Below are 20,389 nucleotides of genomic sequence, written 5' to 3' on the forward strand. Positions count from 1 at the left end.
TGAGGAATGTTTGAACAGCTTTGCAAATAGATTTGAAACTGGGAAGTGACTTGTTAACTTTTGTCCTGTGTTGGAGTATAAACTTTCAAAAGTGTTATATTAAAGATGATGTGAACACAAACCTGGGATGTAGAGATAAAGCTGGTGAGGTCATTCAGAGTGATAAATTTCACAAAGCTTCCAATATAGTTGAAAAACCAGGAGGTAGAGTTGAGTTCTGGGTCGCTGGGATTGTAGCATCTGGCTCCAGAGCCTGTGGAGAAAGAAATGGCTATTTAGCATAATCAGTAAAAGGGTTTCTTCTTTTATATTTTATAGCCATAATCATGTCTGATGACAACATAATTTGTCACACATCTATCCAACATTGCACTAATAATAATAAAAACATATATATATCATACCAGTGCTCAAGTAGCTCCTTATGGTGTTGTACACATCCTCCGGTCCAAATTCTGTACTGTTGTATGTGAAATTGTTTCCCATATAAAACACCCTATTGAAAGAAAAAGATCATGTAAACTGAGTTACACCTTCAATCCTTCTGTTTAATTTGATCACTCTGTGAAGAGAAAGACTCACAGTTTTTGGAAGGCCTGACATGAGGAGCTCTGCACTTCGATGGGGCTGATGAGGTTCCTTGTGAGGAATCTCAGGTAGTTCTTCAACAGTACATCAAACCACAAATTCACCTCAGATGTCACGTTGCTACTCAGAGCCATTTTCCAAACACAAGGGAGGATCATCTTCTTCATCTCATCAGAAACAACTTCCTAAAGGGGTCGTAGAAACAAAACACACCATCAACTGACATAGATCATCATGTGTAAGAAACTCAATGAGATGTGGATAATTGTATATTTGTCTTCATTTCTTTAGGTGAGATACATACAGTTTGTAGGAAGGCAACAGTGTAGCTGTAGTTGCTGTACATGGCACAGAAAGCTGAAATGGTGACATCGGACATGGTAGAAGCAGGTGTTGAATCGGTTCCAGGGCTAGTTGTAGAATCTGGTGATGCTGTTCCAGAAGCACTAGTTGCAGTGTTGTCTGTTGCGGGTTGTGCAGTTGTAGGGTATGTCCTGCTGTTGATGAGGCCCACACCCAGTGTGTCCAACTCTGACTGAGTCTGCATGTTCACCCAGGTCTGAATCACAGTATCGTTCTCAAACAACTTCAGATCTTGAAGCTGGTCACCCATGAGGCCTTGGACATTGGTCACAGTCAAAGTCTGTGTGTTCAAAGGGAAATGAAATTAATCATAGACTTGTTCTAGATTTTTTTTACAATTAACGACATTTCAAAAATATGGTCACAATTGATTTTAAGTCCAACACAGATCCATAGGATTGTGAGTGCAACTTTGGGCTTTATGATAAACTATGAACATAAAAAGTCCAAGAGAAGCACAGTGTACCTTCTTACTATGTCACTCAAGTGTATTTCACAGAGGCCACCTAAAACTCATTTCCATTTACTGCAGCTACAGTATTGTTGCCAGCCAGTTTTTACTGTGACAGTGCCGTCCTTTTTACACATGTATACTTACAGTTATCACATTAATATCCAGACTCCTGAAAATATTGATGTCCATGCTGATGTTCTGTGTTGATAATGCAACAATGTCACTCAACGGTGCACCACCTATCATCATCATAGAAAAAAAAACATTTAATTAGGAAAACAGTTGATTTCCTTATAGCTATAAATACAAGAGCAATGTTTTCTTACCTAAGTAGCTCTTAATAACATTGTAAAAGTCAGTGGAGTGGGCACGATAAGAGCTGAATGAGGTGCTGCTGATGTCATACAGGATTCTCTTCTGCTCAGCCGAACATGTAGCCACATTCAGAAAGTTGGCATCACTGACAAAATAAACAAACAAAGTGTCCCTCACTGTTACATCATAGTATTTCAGAAAGGATTTTCGGACCTGTACGGAGCTGTTTCAAGATGCAGAGCCATGCCTTTTCAAGGTTTCTATGGCAGAATGTTGTGAGCTGGGGTGCTTTAGCCACTTTGACTAAACTATAGACAAGGTCAGCCATGTGGAGGGAGCTCAAAGTAGAGCACCTGCACCCCATCAGAAGGAGTGAGTTGCAGTAGGCCATGCATCCAATTGGACTGCTTCCAAGAAACCTCCCCTTGGAGAGTGTCATGAGCCAATGGGGAGAGACCTCGGAGCAGAGCCAGAACTTTCTGGCAGGATTTTATATTGTATCTGGTTTGGAAGTACCTTGGGACCTCTCAGGAGGAATTGGAAAAGGTTACTAGGCAGTGGGATGTCTGGGTTTCCCTCCTACACCAGTTACTTTGCAACCAAACTTGGATTTATAAAAGAAAATATTGAATGTATACATGCTGGCACCAACCTGATACTGTTTGCTGTGATGGTGGTCAGTGTACTGAGGTCCAATGAACATACGTTGGAGCCAATAATGTTCAGCTCAGTGCTACCCAGGGAGTTTCCAGATGTTTGCAGGTATTTAGTGATGATTTCTTTGCTCTAAACATGAAACACATCAAGTAACTAAATTATTCTTTGCTCTAAACATGAAACACATCAAGTAACTAAATTATACACATGCACAAGTAGGAGTAACTTAAATGTTTTTGTATTTTTTTTCAGTTCAATCATTTTACCTGTGCCGTTTCCCAGGTTCCATCTTCAGTTTTCATAAGAGCTGCCAAGGTGTCAATCGTAGTGATGTTCCATTTAGAGATGTCAGAATGTGTTGCCACACGAGACACCGAACCAAGTAGCTGGACTTGCTGTTCAGAGACTCCAGATGGGTATGCCTGGAAGTACACAACATGTAACAATGCACCTAAGTACTGAACTGGAACTAAAATCCCAAGTACATAAACAATATTGGGCATATTTGTCAAATCCAGATTGATTAAACAACTTCCATGTCAGTATAAACCCTGACTTTGTTTATCCAGTTCTTTGGAGTATGGCTCTCAGGTCATCAAACACATTTTGTTGCCAAATATCCCCTCCTTACCTTGTTGAGTTTCTTCAGAATAATCTTCTGGAAGTCATTGTCATCCACTTTGGAGCAGATGGTAAAGAGGTTTTCTTTCAGAGCAGGAATGTCCAGGCAGAGGTCAAACTGAGTCAGATCGTAGCCAAATGGGAAGGCGGGGTCGCTAACAGTCACCTGGGTGATGCTGCCTGCTGTGCAGACTTTAAAAATATGAAACAGCTTGTGAGAGCACTGTAAAGGCCAAGACCGAAGAAAATAGCTCTTTTTTTCTTTGGTACAATTTCACAAGACAACAATTTTCCAGATGAAATTATTGTACATAGATTTTTAATAGAATTTCCTTGAAAGCCATTGTATGTTAGAGCATTTACACACTGCTTGAGCTTAATGTTAAGTTAGCGAGTTCTTTATATGTGCCATTCTCCCAAGCATGTACTGACAGATCGTTTTTATTAGTTTGACTTGGCGTCAGAATGTCTGTTATAAAACATCTTAATTGATAAAAATTGTCCCAATTCAGTTTGACAACTGGGATGACTCAAGTGCATGTAGTCGAATTGAAAGAGTTTACCTTCTGCTGGTGGTGTTGCAGGACTGATCTGCTTAAACAGATTCTCGAGCTTTGTCTTCTGAGTGTTTTCTTTCCTTAGTTTTGCCACAAAGCCCTTGAGGAACTGCATTCTTATTGTCTGCAAAAGAAAAAATAAAGAAAAATTAACTAGCTATAGGAAAATTATTTTTCATCCAAAGAGACAAAAGTAAGTTTCTTTAGTTTGAGAGATGTCAGTTTATTATCATTAAACCAAAAACCTATGAAGAAAGAAAGGATAAAAGGAAGACATACAGTTGTGAATGTGCTCCAGATGTTTATTGTGAAGTACAGAGGAAGAATCCCAAGGTCTTCTAGTGTTTGCTGGTTCCAGGTGGCAACAGTTCTAATCATTCAAGGCACAGTCATAAGAAATTTGGACCAACACTTTGCTAAAACAAAACAGGGCATCAATTTGAAACATTTGGTTTCGTACCCGTATTGGGTTTCCCCAGATAGCAACAGAGTCTCCATAGCAGCTACTTGGTTTTCAGAAAGGTCCGTGCAGGCTTTGAGGTTTTCCAGGATCGAAGGATCAGAGTTCTGGATGTAAGAACTGTTCAGAGTGCAGACCATGTTCCCCAAAACGTCCAAATGGTCTCTGCTCAAGCTCAACCCAGTTATACCCTATAGAGGTGAAAACAAGTTGTTTTTGCACAACTTTTTCATGCAATTAATATTTCATTCTAACAAGGACATTCACTCAGCATTCAGTAGTTTCAGAAATATTCTTGGAAATAATTAACAGCAAGTGTTGATAAATTGATGATTTTGATAGGCTGTCTATCCAATTGGACTGCTTCCAAGAAACCTCCCCTTGGAGATTGTCATGAGCCATAAGAGATGCCTTTCACTTTGATTATTTTTTCTTATTTGGTACTCACCAAGCAGGTCCTGGCTTCACTAAACAGCTGTTGTCCCTTATTCAAAAGGCTGGAAGCCACAGAAAAATCTGCAGCTCCAAGTGCAGAAAAGTAGGACCTACAGTTGCTTTCCTGGACATCCTGGATTCTGTTAAAATGCATTGAAAAAAGTGAGAAAATCAGAACGCTAGTGTTCACTCTTTAAATCAGAAGCACCTTGGATTCGGTACACACTTACCTGAAGTATAGAAGCATGTCTGAAGGATAATCTATGAAGTTCTGATCGAGGTCTTCTTCAATCAGGTTGTACATGCAGGTCAGCTGTAGGTCATGTGACAATAAACAATGTTATACAAGTGAAATGAAAACACAGATATTTATAAACTGGGGGATAGTTATAACTCCAATGCCTGAGGCTTATGGTCCTTTGATACCCAGTGTGGTCTGACATTTTATTCATTTATTTGCTAAAAAAAGGAGTAGGACAGAAACTAATGCAAACAAAAAGGAAGAATGTTATCATATTTTTTCACGTAAAACCTATTAGAGCTAGAAAGGCCCAAAGGTTATTGTGACCTATGGATGGAGGCAACACGTTAAGCCAAGCTAACTTTATTTGTAAAATCTTTTTAAACAGCCAATGCTAAGCAAAGAGCTAGGCACAAAGGCATAACAAATATGGTAGGATGTACTCTGCTTAGGAATGTCCATCCAGGCAATTAACAAAAAAATATGTTCAGTTGCAGCTACAATGTGGGCTCTGTAGGATGTAAGATGGCTGAGCTCTTAACTTTGCCTGTTTTATCTGGCTGTTGGTTGGTCTTGTGGAGAGGTCCTATCAATGTCAGTTCAGCACAGAGAGGAGTTCAGACATTTTGTGTTTTATGTGAACCAGAGTCTTTATGAAAAAACTAAATTAGGCTGTCAGCAAATGTCGGCAAAATGGTTTATCAAATAAAAGTGGAATTTACCTGTGGCTCTGTCAGTTCCACCTTGCTCCTTCCGGTCCTCGGCCTACAAGCACGAATTAGCTGCTTGATTTTAGTTTTTGGCACTTTCTGGACTGATGTGCATGTGAACCCTTGCAGCACAGATGTAGAGAGCCTAACAGGAAAGCCAAATAATTAATTATTGGCTTAGGTAAAAACGGAAACCAAAAACAAACAATTTCCATAAGAATTTGTTGCAAGACTAGTTCACTTACTGCTCAGTGTCAAAATCACTTTCAACCAAAGTCCCAAGGAACATAGTGGCCTGAAAATTAAGGAGAGATAAACGTTCTTAGCCAAAGTGTAGTTCAAATTTAAGTGAAACATGGTATCAGCATCACGCTCTAATTTATTCTTCATGTACAGTAACAGCAGAGTACTTACTTGATCTTTTGTCCACGACTTTTTGTTTATCACACTGATGTTTGGACTCCCCTCAGAAAACACCAGCTGGGACGGTGGGATCTTAGTTGCTAAGGCATCTGGGACATTCTGCACCACTTCAGTTAGTCTTGTGTCCACAGAAATGATCTGCAGAGTAGTCAAATTCATGTCATTGCTATTCTTCTGCTAAAAGGAGTTGAGGCTGTTATCAAAGTAATCATGTTCTCATGTTGGATTCAGATTTTTTGTCCTATTTTTTTTTTTTCTATTATAACAGGCACACTTTATACCTTTGTGACAAATGTCTCCTGGAGAAGCTCTGGAGCTTGTAGCATGCTGGAAACAAAAGCTGGGTTCCTGGAGGCGTGGAGAAGTTCAGAAGCTGGGATTTTCTCCAGCAAAGCTGAGGGTACCCCAACAACAAGAGTGCCGAGCGACTCCAGAACAGCTGCGCTGTTGATCTGTCAATTCCATTTTCATCCATTAGAACCTTATCCTTTAAACTGCAAACTATTGGTGCGTTCCTTCATTTACTGACACATTTCTAAATACACATTTCATTAGTCAAGTTAGACCCTGCTTCACAGCTTCTACCTGGTAGCCTGAGGAGGTTATGCTTTGGATTATGATGTTGGCCTGGTCCTGGCCCCAGGTTGTCACTGAACCCAAAGTGGACAACGAGGAAATCAGCACCGTTGGAGGTACTGAAGTGATCTGAGTGTTGCTCAGGCCTGAAGCAGCTCCCCCAAGTGTAACAAAGATTTCCTCTGTGATGGTCTTGATGTTGGATGCCAAAACAGCAAATGCCTATGAAGTACAATTTAAAAGCATTGTGAAAATTGCTGATTACACATCTATGGCAGAGCAATCACTTTTCTTAGCAAAGAGTTAGCGAGGAGGTTTGTGGATGCTTCAGTGTCAGGAGACTATCACTTCCAAAGATAATGGAGCCAATCGCTAAGCAGAACTTTTATACTCAGGTGAAGTTCTGTCTAGGAACACTTTGAGGCTAGTACCTGAGGGTCCTCGATTCCATTGCAAAATTCATTCCTCATGTCCAGGATGGCCATGGTGTTAGCTTCATTTAGCGACATATACACAGCACTCGGGATGTCAGTTGAGCACAACAAAACACCCGAAAGCCTAGATGGAGAAAGACACATTTATCTTTATGCATATTCATTTTTCTACGTAGTTTTGACAGAAGATGTGTCTTTGGTTCAGTTGTCATAGCAGTATTTGTATTTGTATTTGTATCCCGCGCTGGGTACTTACTTGAACAGGCTGAAGCTTGGGTTGACTGTAAACAGCTGAGTGATGTAGTAATTTCTTACATCTACAGCAATTGTCGAGTTGTTGAAAAGCTCCAGATTAGCTTGGTCTTCCCAAAACACCTCAGCCTTTATACACAAGTGCATAGTAAAACAAGAGGTAAGCACCAACACGTTTCACCACGTTAATGGTTGTGGTTTTGTGAAAATAACTTATAAAACCAAGGGCAAAATAAGGTAAGAATTAAATTGTGTCAATGTACCTTGCACTTTGCTTAACAGAGTATTTGAAATGAATTTATAACCAGTTTCTTTGAAGCCTTGTAACAAACAATTGAACATCATTGGCTACAAGGATACTCTATATCATTGATTTGAAAGAAAAAAAATAGATTTCTGCTGCTCCTTGTGTCAGCTCTTGGAAGGATTATGGTTTGAGGGATGTTTGAACAGCTTTGCAAATAGATTTGAAACTGGGAAGTGACTTGTTAACTTTTGTCCTGTGTTGGAGTATAAACTTTCAAAAGTGTTATATTAAAGATGATGTGAACACAAACCTGGGATGTGGAGATAAAGCTGGTGAGGTCATTCAGAGTGATAAATTTCACAAAGCTTCCAATATAGTTGAAAAACCAGGAGGTAGAGTTGAGTTCTGGGTCGCTGGGATTGTAGCATCTGGCTCCAGAGCCTGTGGAGAAAGAAATGGCTATTTAGCATAATCAGTAAAAGGGTTTCTTCTTTTATATTTTATAGCCATAATCATGTCTGATGACAACATAATTTGTCACACATCTATCCAACATTGCACTAATAATAATAAAAACATATATATATCATACCAGTGCTCAAGTAGCTCCTTATGATGTTGTACACATCCTCCGGTCCAAATTCTGTACTGTTGTATGTGAAATTGTTTCCCATATAAAACACCCTATTGAAAGAAAAAGATCATGTAAACTGAGTTACACCTTCAATCCTTCTGTTTAATTTGATCACTCTGTGAAGAGAAAGACTCACAGTTTTTGGAAGGCCTGACATGAGGCGCTCTGCACTTCGATGGGGCTGATGAGGTTCCTTGTGAGGAATCTCAGGTAGTTCTTCAACAGTACATCAAACCACAAATTCACCTCAGATGTCACGTTGCTACTCAGAGCCATTTTCCAAACACAAGGGAGGATCATCTTCTTCATCTCATCAGAAACAACTTCCTAAAGGGGTCGTAGAAACAAAACACACCATCAACTGACATAGATCATCATGTGTAAGAAACTCAATGAGATGTGGATAATTGTATATTTGTCTTCATTTCTTTAGGTGAGATACATACAGTTTGTAGGAAGGCAACAGTGTAGCTGTAGTTGCTGTACATGGCACAGAAAGCTGAAATGGTGACATCGGACATGGTAGAAGCAGGTGTTGAATCGGTTCCAGGGCTAGTTGTAGAATCTGGTGATGCTGTTCCAGAAGCACTAGTTGCAGTGTTGTCTGTTGCGGGTTGTGCAGTTGTAGGGTATGTCCTGCTGTTGATGAGGCCCACACCCAGTGTGTCCAACTCTGACTGAGTCTGCATGTTCACCCAGGTCTGAATCACAGTATCGTTCTCAAACAACTTCAGATCTTGAAGCTGGTCACCCATGAGGCCTTGGACATTGGTCACAGTCAAAGTCTGTGTGTTCAAAGGGAAATGAAATTAATCATAGACTTGTTCTAGATTTTTTTTACAATTAACGACATTTCAAAAATATGGTCACAATTGATTTAAGTCCAACACAGATCCATAGGATTGTGAGTGCAACTTTGGGCTTTATGATAAACTATGAACATAAAAAGTCCAAGAGAAGCACAGTGTACCTTCTTACTATGTCACTCAAGTGTATTTCACAGAGGCCACCTAAAACTCATTTCCATTTACTGCAGCTACAGTATTGTTGCCAGCCAGTTTTTACTGTGACAGTGCCGTCCTTTTTACACATGTATACTTACAGTTATCACATTAATATCCAGACTCCTGAAAATATTGATGTCCATGCTGATGTTCTGTGTTGATAATGCAACAATGTCACTCAACGGCGCACCACCTATCATCATCATAGAAAAAAAAAACATTTAATTAGGAAAACAGTTGATTTCCTTATAGCTAGAAATACAAGAGCAATGTTTTCTTACCTAAGTAGCTCTTAATAACATTGTAAAAGTCAGTGGAGTGGGCACGATAAGAGCTGAATGAGGTGCTGCTGATGTCATACAGGATTCTCTTCTGCTCAGCCGAACATGTAGCCACATTCAGAAAGTTGGCATCACTGACAAAATAAACAAACAAAGTGTCCCTCACTGTTACATCATAGTATTTCAGAAAGGATTTTCGGACCTGTACGGAGCTGTTTCAAGATGCAGAGCCATGCCTTTTCAAGGTTTCTATGGCAGAATGTTGTGAGCTGGGGTGCTTTAGCCACTTTGACTAAACTATAGACAAGGTCAGCCATGTGGAGGGAGCTCAAAGTAGAGCACCTGCACCCCATCAGAAGGAGTGAGTTGCAGTAGGCCATGCATCCAATTGGACTGCTTCCAAGAAACCTCCCCTTGGAGAGTGTCATGAGCCAATGGGGAGAGACCTCGGAGCAGAGCCAGAACTTTCTGGCAGGATTTTATATTGTATCTGGTTTGGAAGTACCTTGGGACCTCTCAGGAGGAATTGGAAAAGGTTACTAGGCAGTGGGATGTCTGGGTTTCCCTCCTACACCAGTTACTTTGCAACCAAACTTGGATTTATAAAAGAAAATATTGAATGTATACATGCTGGCACCAACCTGATACTGTTTGCTGTGATGGTGGTCAGTGTACTGAGGTCCAATGAACATACGTTGGAGCCAATAATGTTCAGCTCAGTGCTACCCAGGGAGTTTCCAGATGTTTGCAGGTATTTAGTGATGATTTCTTTGCTCTAAACATGAAACACATCAAGTAACTAAATTATTCTTTGCTCTAAACATGAAACACATCAAGTAACTAAATTATACACATGCACAAGTAGGAGTAACTTAAATGTTTTTGTATTTTTTATTCAGTTCAATCATTTTACCTGTGCCGTTTCCCAGGTTCCATCTTCAGTTTTCATAAGAGCTGCCAAGGTGTCAATCGTAGTGATGTTCCATTTAGAGATGTCAGAATGTGTTGCCACACGAGACACCGAACCAAGTAGCTGGACTTGCTGTTCAGAGACTCCAGATGGGTATGCCTGGAAGTACACAACATGTAACAATGCACCTAAGTACTGAACTGGAACTAAAATCCCAAGTACATAAACAATATTGGGCATATTTGTCAAATCCAGATTGATTAAACAACTTCCATGTCAGTATAAACCCTGACTTTGTTTATCCAGTTCTTTGGAGTATGGCTCTCAGGTCATCAAACACATTTTGTTGCCAAATATCCCCTCCTTACCTTGTTGAGTTTCTTCAGAATAATCTTCTGGAAGTCATTGTCATCCACTTTGGAGCAGATGGTAAAGAGGTTTTCTTTCAGAGCAGGAATGTCCAGGCAGAGGTCAAACTGAGTCAGATCGTAGCCAAATGGGAAGGCGGGGTCGCTAACAGTCACCTGGGTGATGCTGCCTGCTGTGCAGACTTTAAAAATATGAAACAGCTTGTGAGAGCACTGTAAAGGCCAAGACCGAAGAAAATAGCTCTTTTTTTCTTTGGTACAATTTCACAAGACAACAATTTTCCAGATGAAATTATTGTACATAGATTTTTAATAGAATTTCCTTGAAAGCCATTGTATGTTAGAGCATTTACACACTGCTTGAGCTTAATGTTAAGTTAGCGAGTTCTTTATATGTGCCATTCTCCCAAGCATGTACTGACAGATCGTTTTTATTAGTTTGACTTGGCGTCAGAATGTCTGTTATAAAACATCTTAATTGATAAAAATTGTCCCAATTCAGTTTGACAACTGGGATGACTCAAGTGCATGTAGTCGAATTGAAAGAGTTTACCTTCTGCTGGTGGTGTTGCAGGACTGATCTGCTTAAACAGATTCTCGAGCTTTGTCTTCTGAGTGTTTTCTTTCCTTAGTTTTGCCACAAAGCCCTTGAGGAACTGCATTCTTATTGTCTGCAAAAGAAAAAATAAAGAAAAATTAACTAGTTATAGGAAAATGATTTTTCATCCAAAGAGACAAAAGTAAGTTTCTTTAGTTTGAGAGATGTCAGTTTATTATCATTAAACCAAAAACCTATGAAGAAAGAAAGGATAAAAGGAAGACATACAGTTGTGAATGTGCTCCAGATGTTTATTGTGAAGTACAGAGGAAGAATCCCAAGGTCTTCTAGTGTTTGCTGGTTCCAGGTGGCAACAGTTCTAATGATTCAAGGCACAGTCATAAGAAATTTGGACCAACACTTTGCTAAAACAAAACAGGGCATCAATTTGAAACATTTGGTTTCGTACCCGTATTGGGTTTCCCCAGATAGCAACAGAGTCTCCATAGCAGCTACTTGGTTTTCAGAAAGGTCCGTGCAGGCTTTGAGGTTTTCCAGGATCGAAGGATCAGAGTTCTGGATGTAAGAACTGTTCAGAGTGCAGACCATGTTCCCCAAAACGTCCAAATGGTCTCTGCTCAAGCTCAACCCAGTTATACCCTATAGAGGTGAAAACAAGTTGTTTTTGCGCAACTTTTTCATGCAATTAATATTTCATTCTAACAAGGACATTCACTCAGCATTCAGTAGTTTCAGAAATATTCTTGGAAATAATTAACAGCAAGTGTTGATAAATTGATGATTTTGATAGGCTGTCTATCCAATTGGACTGCTTCCAAGAAACCTCCCCTTGGAGATTGTCATGAGCCATAAGAGATGCCTTTCACTTTGATTATTTTTTCTTATTTGGTACTCACCAAGCAGGTCCTGGCTTCACTAAACAGCTGTTGTCCCTTATTCAAAAGGCTGGAAGCCACAGAAAAATCTGCAGCTCCAAGTGCAGAAAAGTAGGACCTACAGTTGCTTTCCTGGACATCCTGGATTCTGTTAAAATGCATTGAAAAAAGTGAGAAAATCAGAACGCTAGTGTTCACTCTTTAAATCAGAAGCACCTTGGATTCGGTACACACTTACCTGAAGTATAGAAGCATGTCTGAAGGATAATCTATGAAGTTCTGATCGAGGTCTTCTTCAATCAGGTTGTACATGCAGGTCAGCTGTAGGTCATGTGACAATAAACAATGTTATACAAGTGAAATGAAAACACAGATATTTATAAACCGGGGGATAGTTATAACTCCAATGCCTGAGGCTTATGGTCCTTTGATACCCAGTGTGGTCTGACATTTTATTCATTTATTTGCTAAAAAAAGGAGTAGGACAGAAACTAATGCAAACAAAAAGGAAGAATGTTATCATATTTTTTCACGTAAAACCTATTAGAGCTAGAAAGGCCCAAAGGTTATTGTGACCTATGGATGGAGGCAACACGTTAAGCCAAGCTAACTTTATTTGTAAAATCTTTTTAAACAGCCAATGCTAAGCAAAGAGCTAGGCACAAAGGCATAACAAATATGGCAGGATGTACTCTGCTTAGGAATGTCCATCCAGGCAATTAACAAAAAAATATGTTCAGTTGCAGCTACAATGTGGGCTCTGTAGGATGTAAGATGGCTGAGCTCTTAACTTTGCCTGTTTTATCTGGCTGTTGGTTGGTCTTGTGGAGAGGTCCTATCAATGTCAGTTCAGCACAGAGAGGAGTTCAGACATTTTGTGTTTTATGTGAACCAGAGTCTTTATGAAAAAACTAAATTAGGCTGTCAGCAAATGTCGGCAAAATGGTTTATCAAATAAAAGTGGAATTTACCTGTGGCTCTGTCAGTTCCACCTTGCTCCTTCCGGTCCTCGGCCTACAAGCACGAATTAGCTGCTTGATTTTAGTTTTTGGCACTTTCTGGACTGATGTGCATGTGAACCCTTGCAGCACAGATGTAGAGAGCCTAACAGGAAAGCCAAATAATTAATTATTGGCTTAGGTAAAAACGGAAACCAAAAACAAACAATTTCCATAAGAATTTGTTGCAAGACTAGTTCACTTACTGCTCAGTGTCAAAATCACTTTCAACCAAAGTCCCAAGGAACATAGTGGCCTGAAAATTAAGGAGAGATAAACGTTCTTAGCCAAAGTGTAGTTCAAATTTAAGTGAAACATGGTATCAGCATCACGCTCTAATTTATTCTTCATGTACAGTAACAGCAGAGTACTTACTTGATCTTTTGTCCACGACTTTTTGTTTATCACACTGATGTTTGGACTCCCCTCAGAAAACACCAGCTGGGACGGTGGGATCTTAGTTGCTAAGGCATCTGGGACATTCTGCACCACTTCAGTTAGTCTTGTGTCCACAGAAATGATCTGCAGAGTAGTCAAATTCATGTCATTGCTATTCTTCTGCTAAAAGGAGTTGAGTCTGTTATCAAAGTAATCATGTTCTCATGTTGGATTCAGATTTTTTGTCCTATTTTTTTTTTCTATTATAACAGGCACACTTTATACCTTTGTGACAAATGTCTCCTGGAGAAGCTCTGGAGCTTGTAGCATGCTGGAAACAAAAGCTGGGTTCCTGGAGGCGTGGAGAAGTTCAGAAGCTGGGATTTTCTCCAGCAAAGCTGAGGGTACCCCAACAACAAGAGTGCCGAGCGACTCCAGAACAGCTGCGCTGTTGATCTGTCAATTCCATTTTCATCCATTAGAACCTTATCCTTTAAACTGCAAACTATTGGTGCGTTCCTTCATTTACTGACACATTTCTAAATACACATTTCATTAGTCAAGTTAGACCCTGCTTCACAGCTTCTACCTGGTAGCCTGAGGAGGTTATGCTTTGGATTATGATGTTGGCCTTGTCCTGGCCCCAGGTTGTCACTGAACCCAAAGTGGACAACGAGGAAATCAGCACCGTTGGAGGTACTGAAGTGATCTGAGTGTTGCTCAGGCCTGAAGCAGCTCCCCCAAGTGTAACAAAGATTTCCTCTGTGATGGTCTTGATGTTGGATGCCAAAACAGCAAATGCCTATGAAGTACAATTTAAAAGCATTGGGAAAATTGCTGATTACACATCTATGGCAGAGCAATCACTTTTCTTAGCAAAGAGTTAGCGAGGAGGTTTGTGGATGCTTCAGTGTCAGGAGACTATCACTTCCAAAGATAATGGAGCCAATCGCTGAGCAGAACTTTTATACTCAGGTGAAGTTCTGTCTAGGAACACTTTGAGGCTAGTACCTGAGGGTCCTCGATTCCATTGCAAAATTCATTCCTCATGTCCAGGATGGCCATGGTGTTAGCTTCATTTAGCGACATATACACAGCACTCGGGATGTCAGTTGAGCACAACAAAACACCCGAAAGCCTAGATGGAGAAAGACACATTTATCTTTATGCATATTCATTTTTCTACGTAGTTTTGACAGAAGATGTGTCTTTGGTTCAGTTGTCATAGCAGTATTTGTATTTGTATTTGTATCCCGCGCTGGGTACTTACTTGAACAGGCTGAAGCTTGGGTTGACTGTAAACAGCTGAGTGATGTAGTAATTTCTTACATCTACAGCAATTGTCGAGTTGTTGAAAAGCTCCAGATTAGCTTGGTCTTCCCAAAACACCTCAGCCTTTATACACAAGTGCATAGTAAAACAAGAGGTAAGCACCAACACTTTTCACCACGTTAAGGGTCGTGGTTTTGTGAAAATAACTTATAAAACCAAGGGCAAAATAAGGTAAGAATTAAATTGTGTCAATGTACCTTGCACTTTGCTTAACAGAGTATTTGAAATGAATTGATAACCAGTTTCTTTGAAGCCATGTAACAAACAATTGAACATCATTGGCTACAAGGATACTCTATATCATTGATTAGAAAGAAAAAAAATAGATTTCTGCTGCTCCTTGTGTCAGCTCTTGGAAGGATTATGGTTTGAGGGATGTTTGAACAGCTTTGCAAATAGATTTGAAACTGGGAAGTGACTTGTTAACTTTTGTCCTGTGTTGGAGTATAAACTTTCAAAAGTGTTATATTAAAGATGATGTGAACACAAACCTGGGATGTGGAGATAAAGCTGGTGAGGTCATTCAGAGTGATAAATTTCACAAAGCTTCCAATATAGTTGAAAAACCAGGAGGTAGAGTTGAGTTCTGGGTCGCTGGGATTGTAGCATCTGGCTCCAGAGCCTGTGGAGAAAGAAATGGCTATTTAGCATCATCAGTAAAAGGGGTTCTTCTTTTATATTTTATAGCCATAATCATGTCTGATGACAACATAATTTGTCACACATCTATCCAACATTGCACTAATAATAATAAAAACATATATATATCATACCAGTGCTCAAGTAGCTCCTTATGGTGTTGTACACATCCTCCGGTCCAAATTCTGTACTGTTGTATGTGAAATTGTTTCCCATATAAAACACCCTATTGAAAGAAAAAGATCATGTAAACTGAGTTACACCTTCAATCCTTCTGTTTAATTTGATCACTCTGTGAAGAGAAAGACTCACAGTTTTTGGAAGGCCTGACATGAGGCGCTCTGCACTTCGATGGGGCTGATGAGGTTCCTTGTGAGGAATCTCAGGTAGTTCTTCAACAGTACATCAAACCACAAATTCACCTCAGATGTCACGTTGCTACTCAGAGCCATTTTCCAAACACAAGGGAGGATCATCTTCTTCATCTCATCAGAAACAACTTCCTAAAGGGGTCGTAGAAACAAAACACACCATCAACTGACATAGATCATCATGTGCAAGAAACTCAATGAGATGTGGATAATTGTATATTTGTCTTCATTTCTTTAGGTGAGATACATACAGTTTGTAGGAAGGCAACAGTGTAGCTGTAGTTGCTGTACATGGCACAGAAAGCTGAAATGGTGACATCGGACATGGTAGAAGCAGGTGTTGAATCGGTTCCAGGGCTAGTTGTAGAATCTGGTGATGCTGTTCCAGAAGCACTAGTTGCAGTGTTGTCTGTTGCGGGTTGTGCAGTTGTAGGGTATGTCCTGCTGTTGATGAGGCCCACACCCAGTGTGTCCAACTCTGACTGAGTCTGCATGTTCACCCAGGTCTGAATCACAGTATCGTTCTCAAACAACTTCAGATCTTGAAGCTGGTCACCCATGAGGCCTTGGACATTGGTCACAGTCAAAGTCTGTGTGTTCAAAGGGAAATGAAATTAATCATAGACTTGTTCTAGATTTTTTTTACAATTAACGACATTTCAAAAATATGGTCACAATTGATTTTAAGTCCAACACAGATCCATAGGATTGTGAGTGCAACTTTGGGCTTTATGATAAACTATGAACATAAAAAGTCCAAGAGAAGCACAGTGTACCTTCTTACTATGTCACTCAAGTGTATTTCACAGAGGCCACCTAAAACTCATTTCCATTTACTGCAGCTACAGTATTGTTGCCAGCCAGTTTTTACTGTGACAGTGCCGTCCTTTTTACACATGTATACTTACAGTTATCACATTAATATCCAGACTCCTGAAAATATTGATGTCCATGCTGATGTTCTGTGTTGATAATGCAACAATGTCACTCAACGGCGCACCACCTATCATCATCATAGAAAAAAAAACATTTAATTAGGAAAACAGTTGATTTCCTTATAGCTAGAAATACAAGAGCAATGTTTTCTTACCTAAGTAGCTCTTAATAACATTGTAAAAGTCAGTGGAGTGGGCACGATAAGAGCTGAATGAGGTGCTGCTGATGTCATACAGGATTCTCTTCTGCTCAGCCGAACATGTAGCCACATTCAGAAAGTTGGCATCACTGACAAAATAAACAAACAAAGTGTCCCTCACTGTTACATCATAGTATTTCAGAAAGGATTTTCGGACCTGTACGGAGCTGTTTCAAGATGCAGAGCCATGCCTTTTCAAGGTTTCTATGGCAGAATGTTGTGAGCTGGGGTGCTTTAGCCACTTTGACTAAACTATAGACAAGGTCAGCCATGTGGAGGGAGCTCAAAGTAGAGCACCTGCACCCCATCAGAAGGAGTGAGTTGCAGTAGGCCATGCATCCAATTGGACTGCTTCCAAGAAACCTCCCCTTGGAGAGTGTCATGAGCCAACGGGGAGAGACCTCGGAGCAGAGCCAGAACTTTCTGGCAGGATTTTATATTGTATCTGGTTTGGAAGTACCTCGGGACCTCTCAGGAGGAATTGGAAAAGGTTACTAGGCAGTGGGATGTCTGGGTTTCCCTCCTACACCAGTTACTTTGCAACCAAACTTGGATTTATAAAAGAAAATATTGAATGTATACATGCTGGCACCAACCTGATACTGTTTGCTGTGATGGTGGTCAGTGTACTGAGGTCCAATGAACATACGTTGGAGCCAATAATGTTCAGCTCAGTGCTACCCAGGGAGTTTCCAGATGTTTGCAGGTATTTAGTGATGATTTCTTTGCTCTAAACATGAAACACATCAAGTAACTAAATTATTCTTTGCTCTAAACATGAAACACATCAAGTAACTAAATTATACACATGCACAAGTAGGAGTAACTTAAATGTTTTTGTATTTTTTATTCAGTTCAATCATTTTACCTGTGCCGTTTCCCAGGTTCCATCTTCAGTTTTCATAAGAGCTGCCAAGGTGTCAATCGTAGTGATGTTCCAGTTAGAGATGTCAGAATGTGTTGCCACACGAGACACCGAACCAAGTAGCTGGACTTGCTGTTCAGAGACTCCAGATGGGTATGCCTGGAAGTACACAACATGTAACAATGCACCTAAGTACTGAACTGGAACTAAAATCCCAAGTACATAAACAATATTGGGCATATTTGTCAAATCCAGATTGATTAAACAACTTCCATGTCAGTATAAACCCTGACTTTGTTTATCCAGTTCTTTGGAGTATGGCTCTCAGGTCATCAAACACATTTTGTTGCCAAATATCCCCTCCTTACCTTGTTGAGTTTCTTCAGAATAATCTTCTGGAAGTCATTGTCATCCACTTTGGAGCAGATGGTAAAGAGGTTTTCTTTCAGAGCAGGAATGTCCAGGCAGAGGTCAAACTGAGTCAGATCGTAGCCAAATGGGAAGGCGGGGTCGCTAACAGTCACCTGGGTGATGCTGCCTGCTGTGCAGACTTTAAAAATATGAAACAGCTTGTGAGAGCACTGTAAAGGCCAAGACCGAAGAAAATAGCTCTTTTTTTCTTTGGTACAATTTCACAAGACAACAATTTTCCAGATGAAATTATTGTACATAGATTTTTAATAGAATTTCCTTGAAAGCCATTGTATGTTAGAGCATTTACACACTGCTTGAGCTTAATGTTAAGTTAGCGAGTTCTTTATATGTGCCATTCTCCCAAGCATGTACTGACAGATCGTTTTTATTAGTTTGACTTGGCGTCAGAATGTCTGTTATAAAACATCTTAATTGATAAAAATTGTCCCAATTCAGTTTGACAACTGGGATGACTCAAGTGCATGTAGTCGAATTGAAAGAGTTTACCTTCTGCTGGTGGTGTTGCAGGACTGATCTGCTTAAACAGATTCTCGAGCTTTGTCTTCTGATTGTTTTCTTTCCTTAGTTTTGCCACAAAGCCCTTGAGGAACTGCATTCTTATTGTCTGCAAAAGAAAAAATAAAGAAAAATTAACTAGCTATAGGAAAATTATTTTTCATCCAAAGAGACAAAAGTAAGTTTCTTTAGTTTGAGAGATGTCAGTTTATTATCATTAAACCAAAAACCTATGAAGAAAGAAAGGATAAAAGGAAGACATACAGTTGTGAATGTGCTCCAGATGTTTATTGTGAAGTACAGAGGAAGAATCCCAAGGTCTTCTAGTGTTTGCTGGTTCCAGGTGGCAACAGTTCTAATCATTCAAGGCACAGTCATAAGAAATTTGGACCAACACTTTGCTAAAACAAAACAGGGCATCAATTTGAAACATTTGGTTTCGTACCCGTATTGGGTTTCCCCAGATAGCAACAGAGTCTCCATAGCAGCTACTTGGTTTTCAGAAAGGTCCGTGCAGGCTTTGAGGTTTTCCAGGATCGAAGGATCAGAGTTCTGGATGTAAGAACTGTTCAGAGTGCAGACCATGTTCCCCAAAACGTCCAAATGGTCTCTGCTCAAGCTCAACCCAGTTATACCCTATAGAGGTGAAACAAGTTGTTTTTGCGCAACTTTTTCATGCAATTAATATTTCATTCTAACAAGGACATTCACTCAGCATTCAGTAGTTTCAGAAATATTCTTGGAAATAATTAACAGCAAGTGTTGATAAATTGATGATTTTGATAGGCTGTCTATCCAATTGGACTGCTTCCAAGAAACCTCCCCTTGGAGATTGTCATGAGCCATAAGAGATGCCTTTCACTTTGATTATTTTTTCTTATTTGGTACTCACCAAGCAGGTCCTGGCTTCACTAAACAGCTGTTGTCCCTTATTCAAAAGGCTGGAAGCCACAGAAAAATCTGCAGCTCCAAGTGCAGAAAAGTAGGACCTACAGTTGCTTTCCTGGACATCCTGGATTCTGTTAAAATGCATTGAAAAAAGTGAGAAAATCAGAACGCTAGTGTTCACTCTTTAAATCAGAAGCACCTTGGATTCGGTACACACTTACCTGAAGTATAGAAGCATGTCTGAAGGATAATCTATGAAGTTCTGATCGAGGTCTTCTTCAATCAGGTTGTACATGCAGGTCAGCTGTAGGTCATGTGACAATAAACAATGTTATACAAGTGAAATGAAAACACAGATATTTATAAACCGGGGGATAGTTATAACTCCAATGCCTGAGGCTTATGGTCCTTTGATACCCAGTGTGGTCTGACATTTTATTCATTTATTTGCTAAAAAAAGGAGTAGGACAGAAACTAATGCAAACAAAAAGGAAGAATGTTATCATATTTTTTCACGTAAAACCTATTAGAGCTAGAAAGGCCCAAAGGTTATTGTGACCTATGGATGGAGGCAACACGTTAAGCCAAGCTAACTTTATTTGTAAAATCTTTTTAAACAGCCAATGCTAAGCAAAGAGCTAGGCACAAAGGCATAACAAATATGGCAGGATGTACTCTGCTTAGGAATGTCCATCCAGGCAATTAACAAAAAAATATGTTCAGTTGCAGCTACAATGTGTGGGCTCTGTAGGATGTAAGATGGCTGAGCTCTTAACTTTGCCTGTTTTATCTGGCTGTTGGTTGGTCTTGTGGAGAGGTCCTATCAATGTCAGTTCAGCACAGAGAGGAGTTCAGACATTTTGTGTTTTATGTGAACCAGAGTCTTTAT

At 39.8% G+C, this 20,389-nt stretch overlaps 1 protein-coding gene across 1 annotated transcript in view; it reads right to left on the minus strand.

Moving 5' to 3' along the window:
• Positions 1 to 20,389, minus strand: part of LOC139063845 (uncharacterized) — a 21,314-nt gene continuing 925 nt past the window's right edge. The window contains exons 5-60 of the mRNA XM_070546745.1: positions 19,722 to 19,804; positions 19,505 to 19,631; positions 19,058 to 19,248; positions 18,877 to 18,967; positions 18,604 to 18,721; positions 18,051 to 18,232; positions 17,686 to 17,841; positions 17,414 to 17,547; positions 16,773 to 16,906; positions 16,591 to 16,685; positions 15,934 to 16,272; positions 15,624 to 15,814; positions 15,446 to 15,537; positions 15,164 to 15,294; positions 14,611 to 14,735; positions 14,352 to 14,478; positions 13,930 to 14,142; positions 13,626 to 13,796; positions 13,338 to 13,484; positions 13,169 to 13,218; positions 12,936 to 13,068; positions 12,203 to 12,285; positions 11,986 to 12,112; positions 11,538 to 11,728; positions 11,357 to 11,447; positions 11,084 to 11,201; positions 10,531 to 10,712; positions 10,166 to 10,321; positions 9,894 to 10,027; positions 9,253 to 9,386; positions 9,070 to 9,164; positions 8,414 to 8,752; positions 8,104 to 8,294; positions 7,926 to 8,017; positions 7,644 to 7,774; positions 7,091 to 7,215; positions 6,832 to 6,958; positions 6,410 to 6,622; positions 6,106 to 6,276; positions 5,816 to 5,962; positions 5,647 to 5,696; positions 5,414 to 5,546; positions 4,681 to 4,763; positions 4,464 to 4,590; positions 4,016 to 4,206; positions 3,835 to 3,925; positions 3,562 to 3,679; positions 3,009 to 3,190; positions 2,644 to 2,799; positions 2,373 to 2,506; positions 1,732 to 1,865; positions 1,550 to 1,644; positions 893 to 1,231; positions 583 to 773; positions 405 to 496; positions 1 to 253 (exon numbers count right to left, since the gene is read on the minus strand). Coding sequence (XP_070402846.1) covers positions 54 to 253; positions 405 to 496; positions 583 to 773; positions 893 to 1,231; positions 1,550 to 1,644; positions 1,732 to 1,865; positions 2,373 to 2,506; positions 2,644 to 2,799; positions 3,009 to 3,190; positions 3,562 to 3,679; positions 3,835 to 3,925; positions 4,016 to 4,206; positions 4,464 to 4,590; positions 4,681 to 4,763; positions 5,414 to 5,546; positions 5,647 to 5,696; positions 5,816 to 5,962; positions 6,106 to 6,276; positions 6,410 to 6,622; positions 6,832 to 6,958; positions 7,091 to 7,215; positions 7,644 to 7,774; positions 7,926 to 8,017; positions 8,104 to 8,294; positions 8,414 to 8,752; positions 9,070 to 9,164; positions 9,253 to 9,386; positions 9,894 to 10,027; positions 10,166 to 10,321; positions 10,531 to 10,712; positions 11,084 to 11,201; positions 11,357 to 11,447; positions 11,538 to 11,728; positions 11,986 to 12,112; positions 12,203 to 12,285; positions 12,936 to 13,068; positions 13,169 to 13,218; positions 13,338 to 13,484; positions 13,626 to 13,796; positions 13,930 to 14,142; positions 14,352 to 14,478; positions 14,611 to 14,735; positions 15,164 to 15,294; positions 15,446 to 15,537; positions 15,624 to 15,814; positions 15,934 to 16,272; positions 16,591 to 16,685; positions 16,773 to 16,906; positions 17,414 to 17,547; positions 17,686 to 17,841; positions 18,051 to 18,232; positions 18,604 to 18,721; positions 18,877 to 18,967; positions 19,058 to 19,248; positions 19,505 to 19,631; positions 19,722 to 19,804 — 8,193 coding nt within the window. The 3' untranslated portion in view covers positions 1 to 53. The remainder of the gene's footprint in view (positions 254 to 404; positions 497 to 582; positions 774 to 892; positions 1,232 to 1,549; positions 1,645 to 1,731; positions 1,866 to 2,372; positions 2,507 to 2,643; positions 2,800 to 3,008; positions 3,191 to 3,561; positions 3,680 to 3,834; positions 3,926 to 4,015; positions 4,207 to 4,463; positions 4,591 to 4,680; positions 4,764 to 5,413; positions 5,547 to 5,646; positions 5,697 to 5,815; positions 5,963 to 6,105; positions 6,277 to 6,409; positions 6,623 to 6,831; positions 6,959 to 7,090; positions 7,216 to 7,643; positions 7,775 to 7,925; positions 8,018 to 8,103; positions 8,295 to 8,413; positions 8,753 to 9,069; positions 9,165 to 9,252; positions 9,387 to 9,893; positions 10,028 to 10,165; positions 10,322 to 10,530; positions 10,713 to 11,083; positions 11,202 to 11,356; positions 11,448 to 11,537; positions 11,729 to 11,985; positions 12,113 to 12,202; positions 12,286 to 12,935; positions 13,069 to 13,168; positions 13,219 to 13,337; positions 13,485 to 13,625; positions 13,797 to 13,929; positions 14,143 to 14,351; positions 14,479 to 14,610; positions 14,736 to 15,163; positions 15,295 to 15,445; positions 15,538 to 15,623; positions 15,815 to 15,933; positions 16,273 to 16,590; positions 16,686 to 16,772; positions 16,907 to 17,413; positions 17,548 to 17,685; positions 17,842 to 18,050; positions 18,233 to 18,603; positions 18,722 to 18,876; positions 18,968 to 19,057; positions 19,249 to 19,504; positions 19,632 to 19,721; positions 19,805 to 20,389) is intronic.

Source organism: Nothobranchius furzeri, chromosome 18 (genome assembly GCF_043380555.1).
Source record: "Nothobranchius furzeri strain GRZ-AD chromosome 18, NfurGRZ-RIMD1, whole genome shotgun sequence".
Taxonomy (NCBI): Eukaryota; Metazoa; Chordata; class Actinopteri; order Cyprinodontiformes; family Nothobranchiidae; genus Nothobranchius; species Nothobranchius furzeri.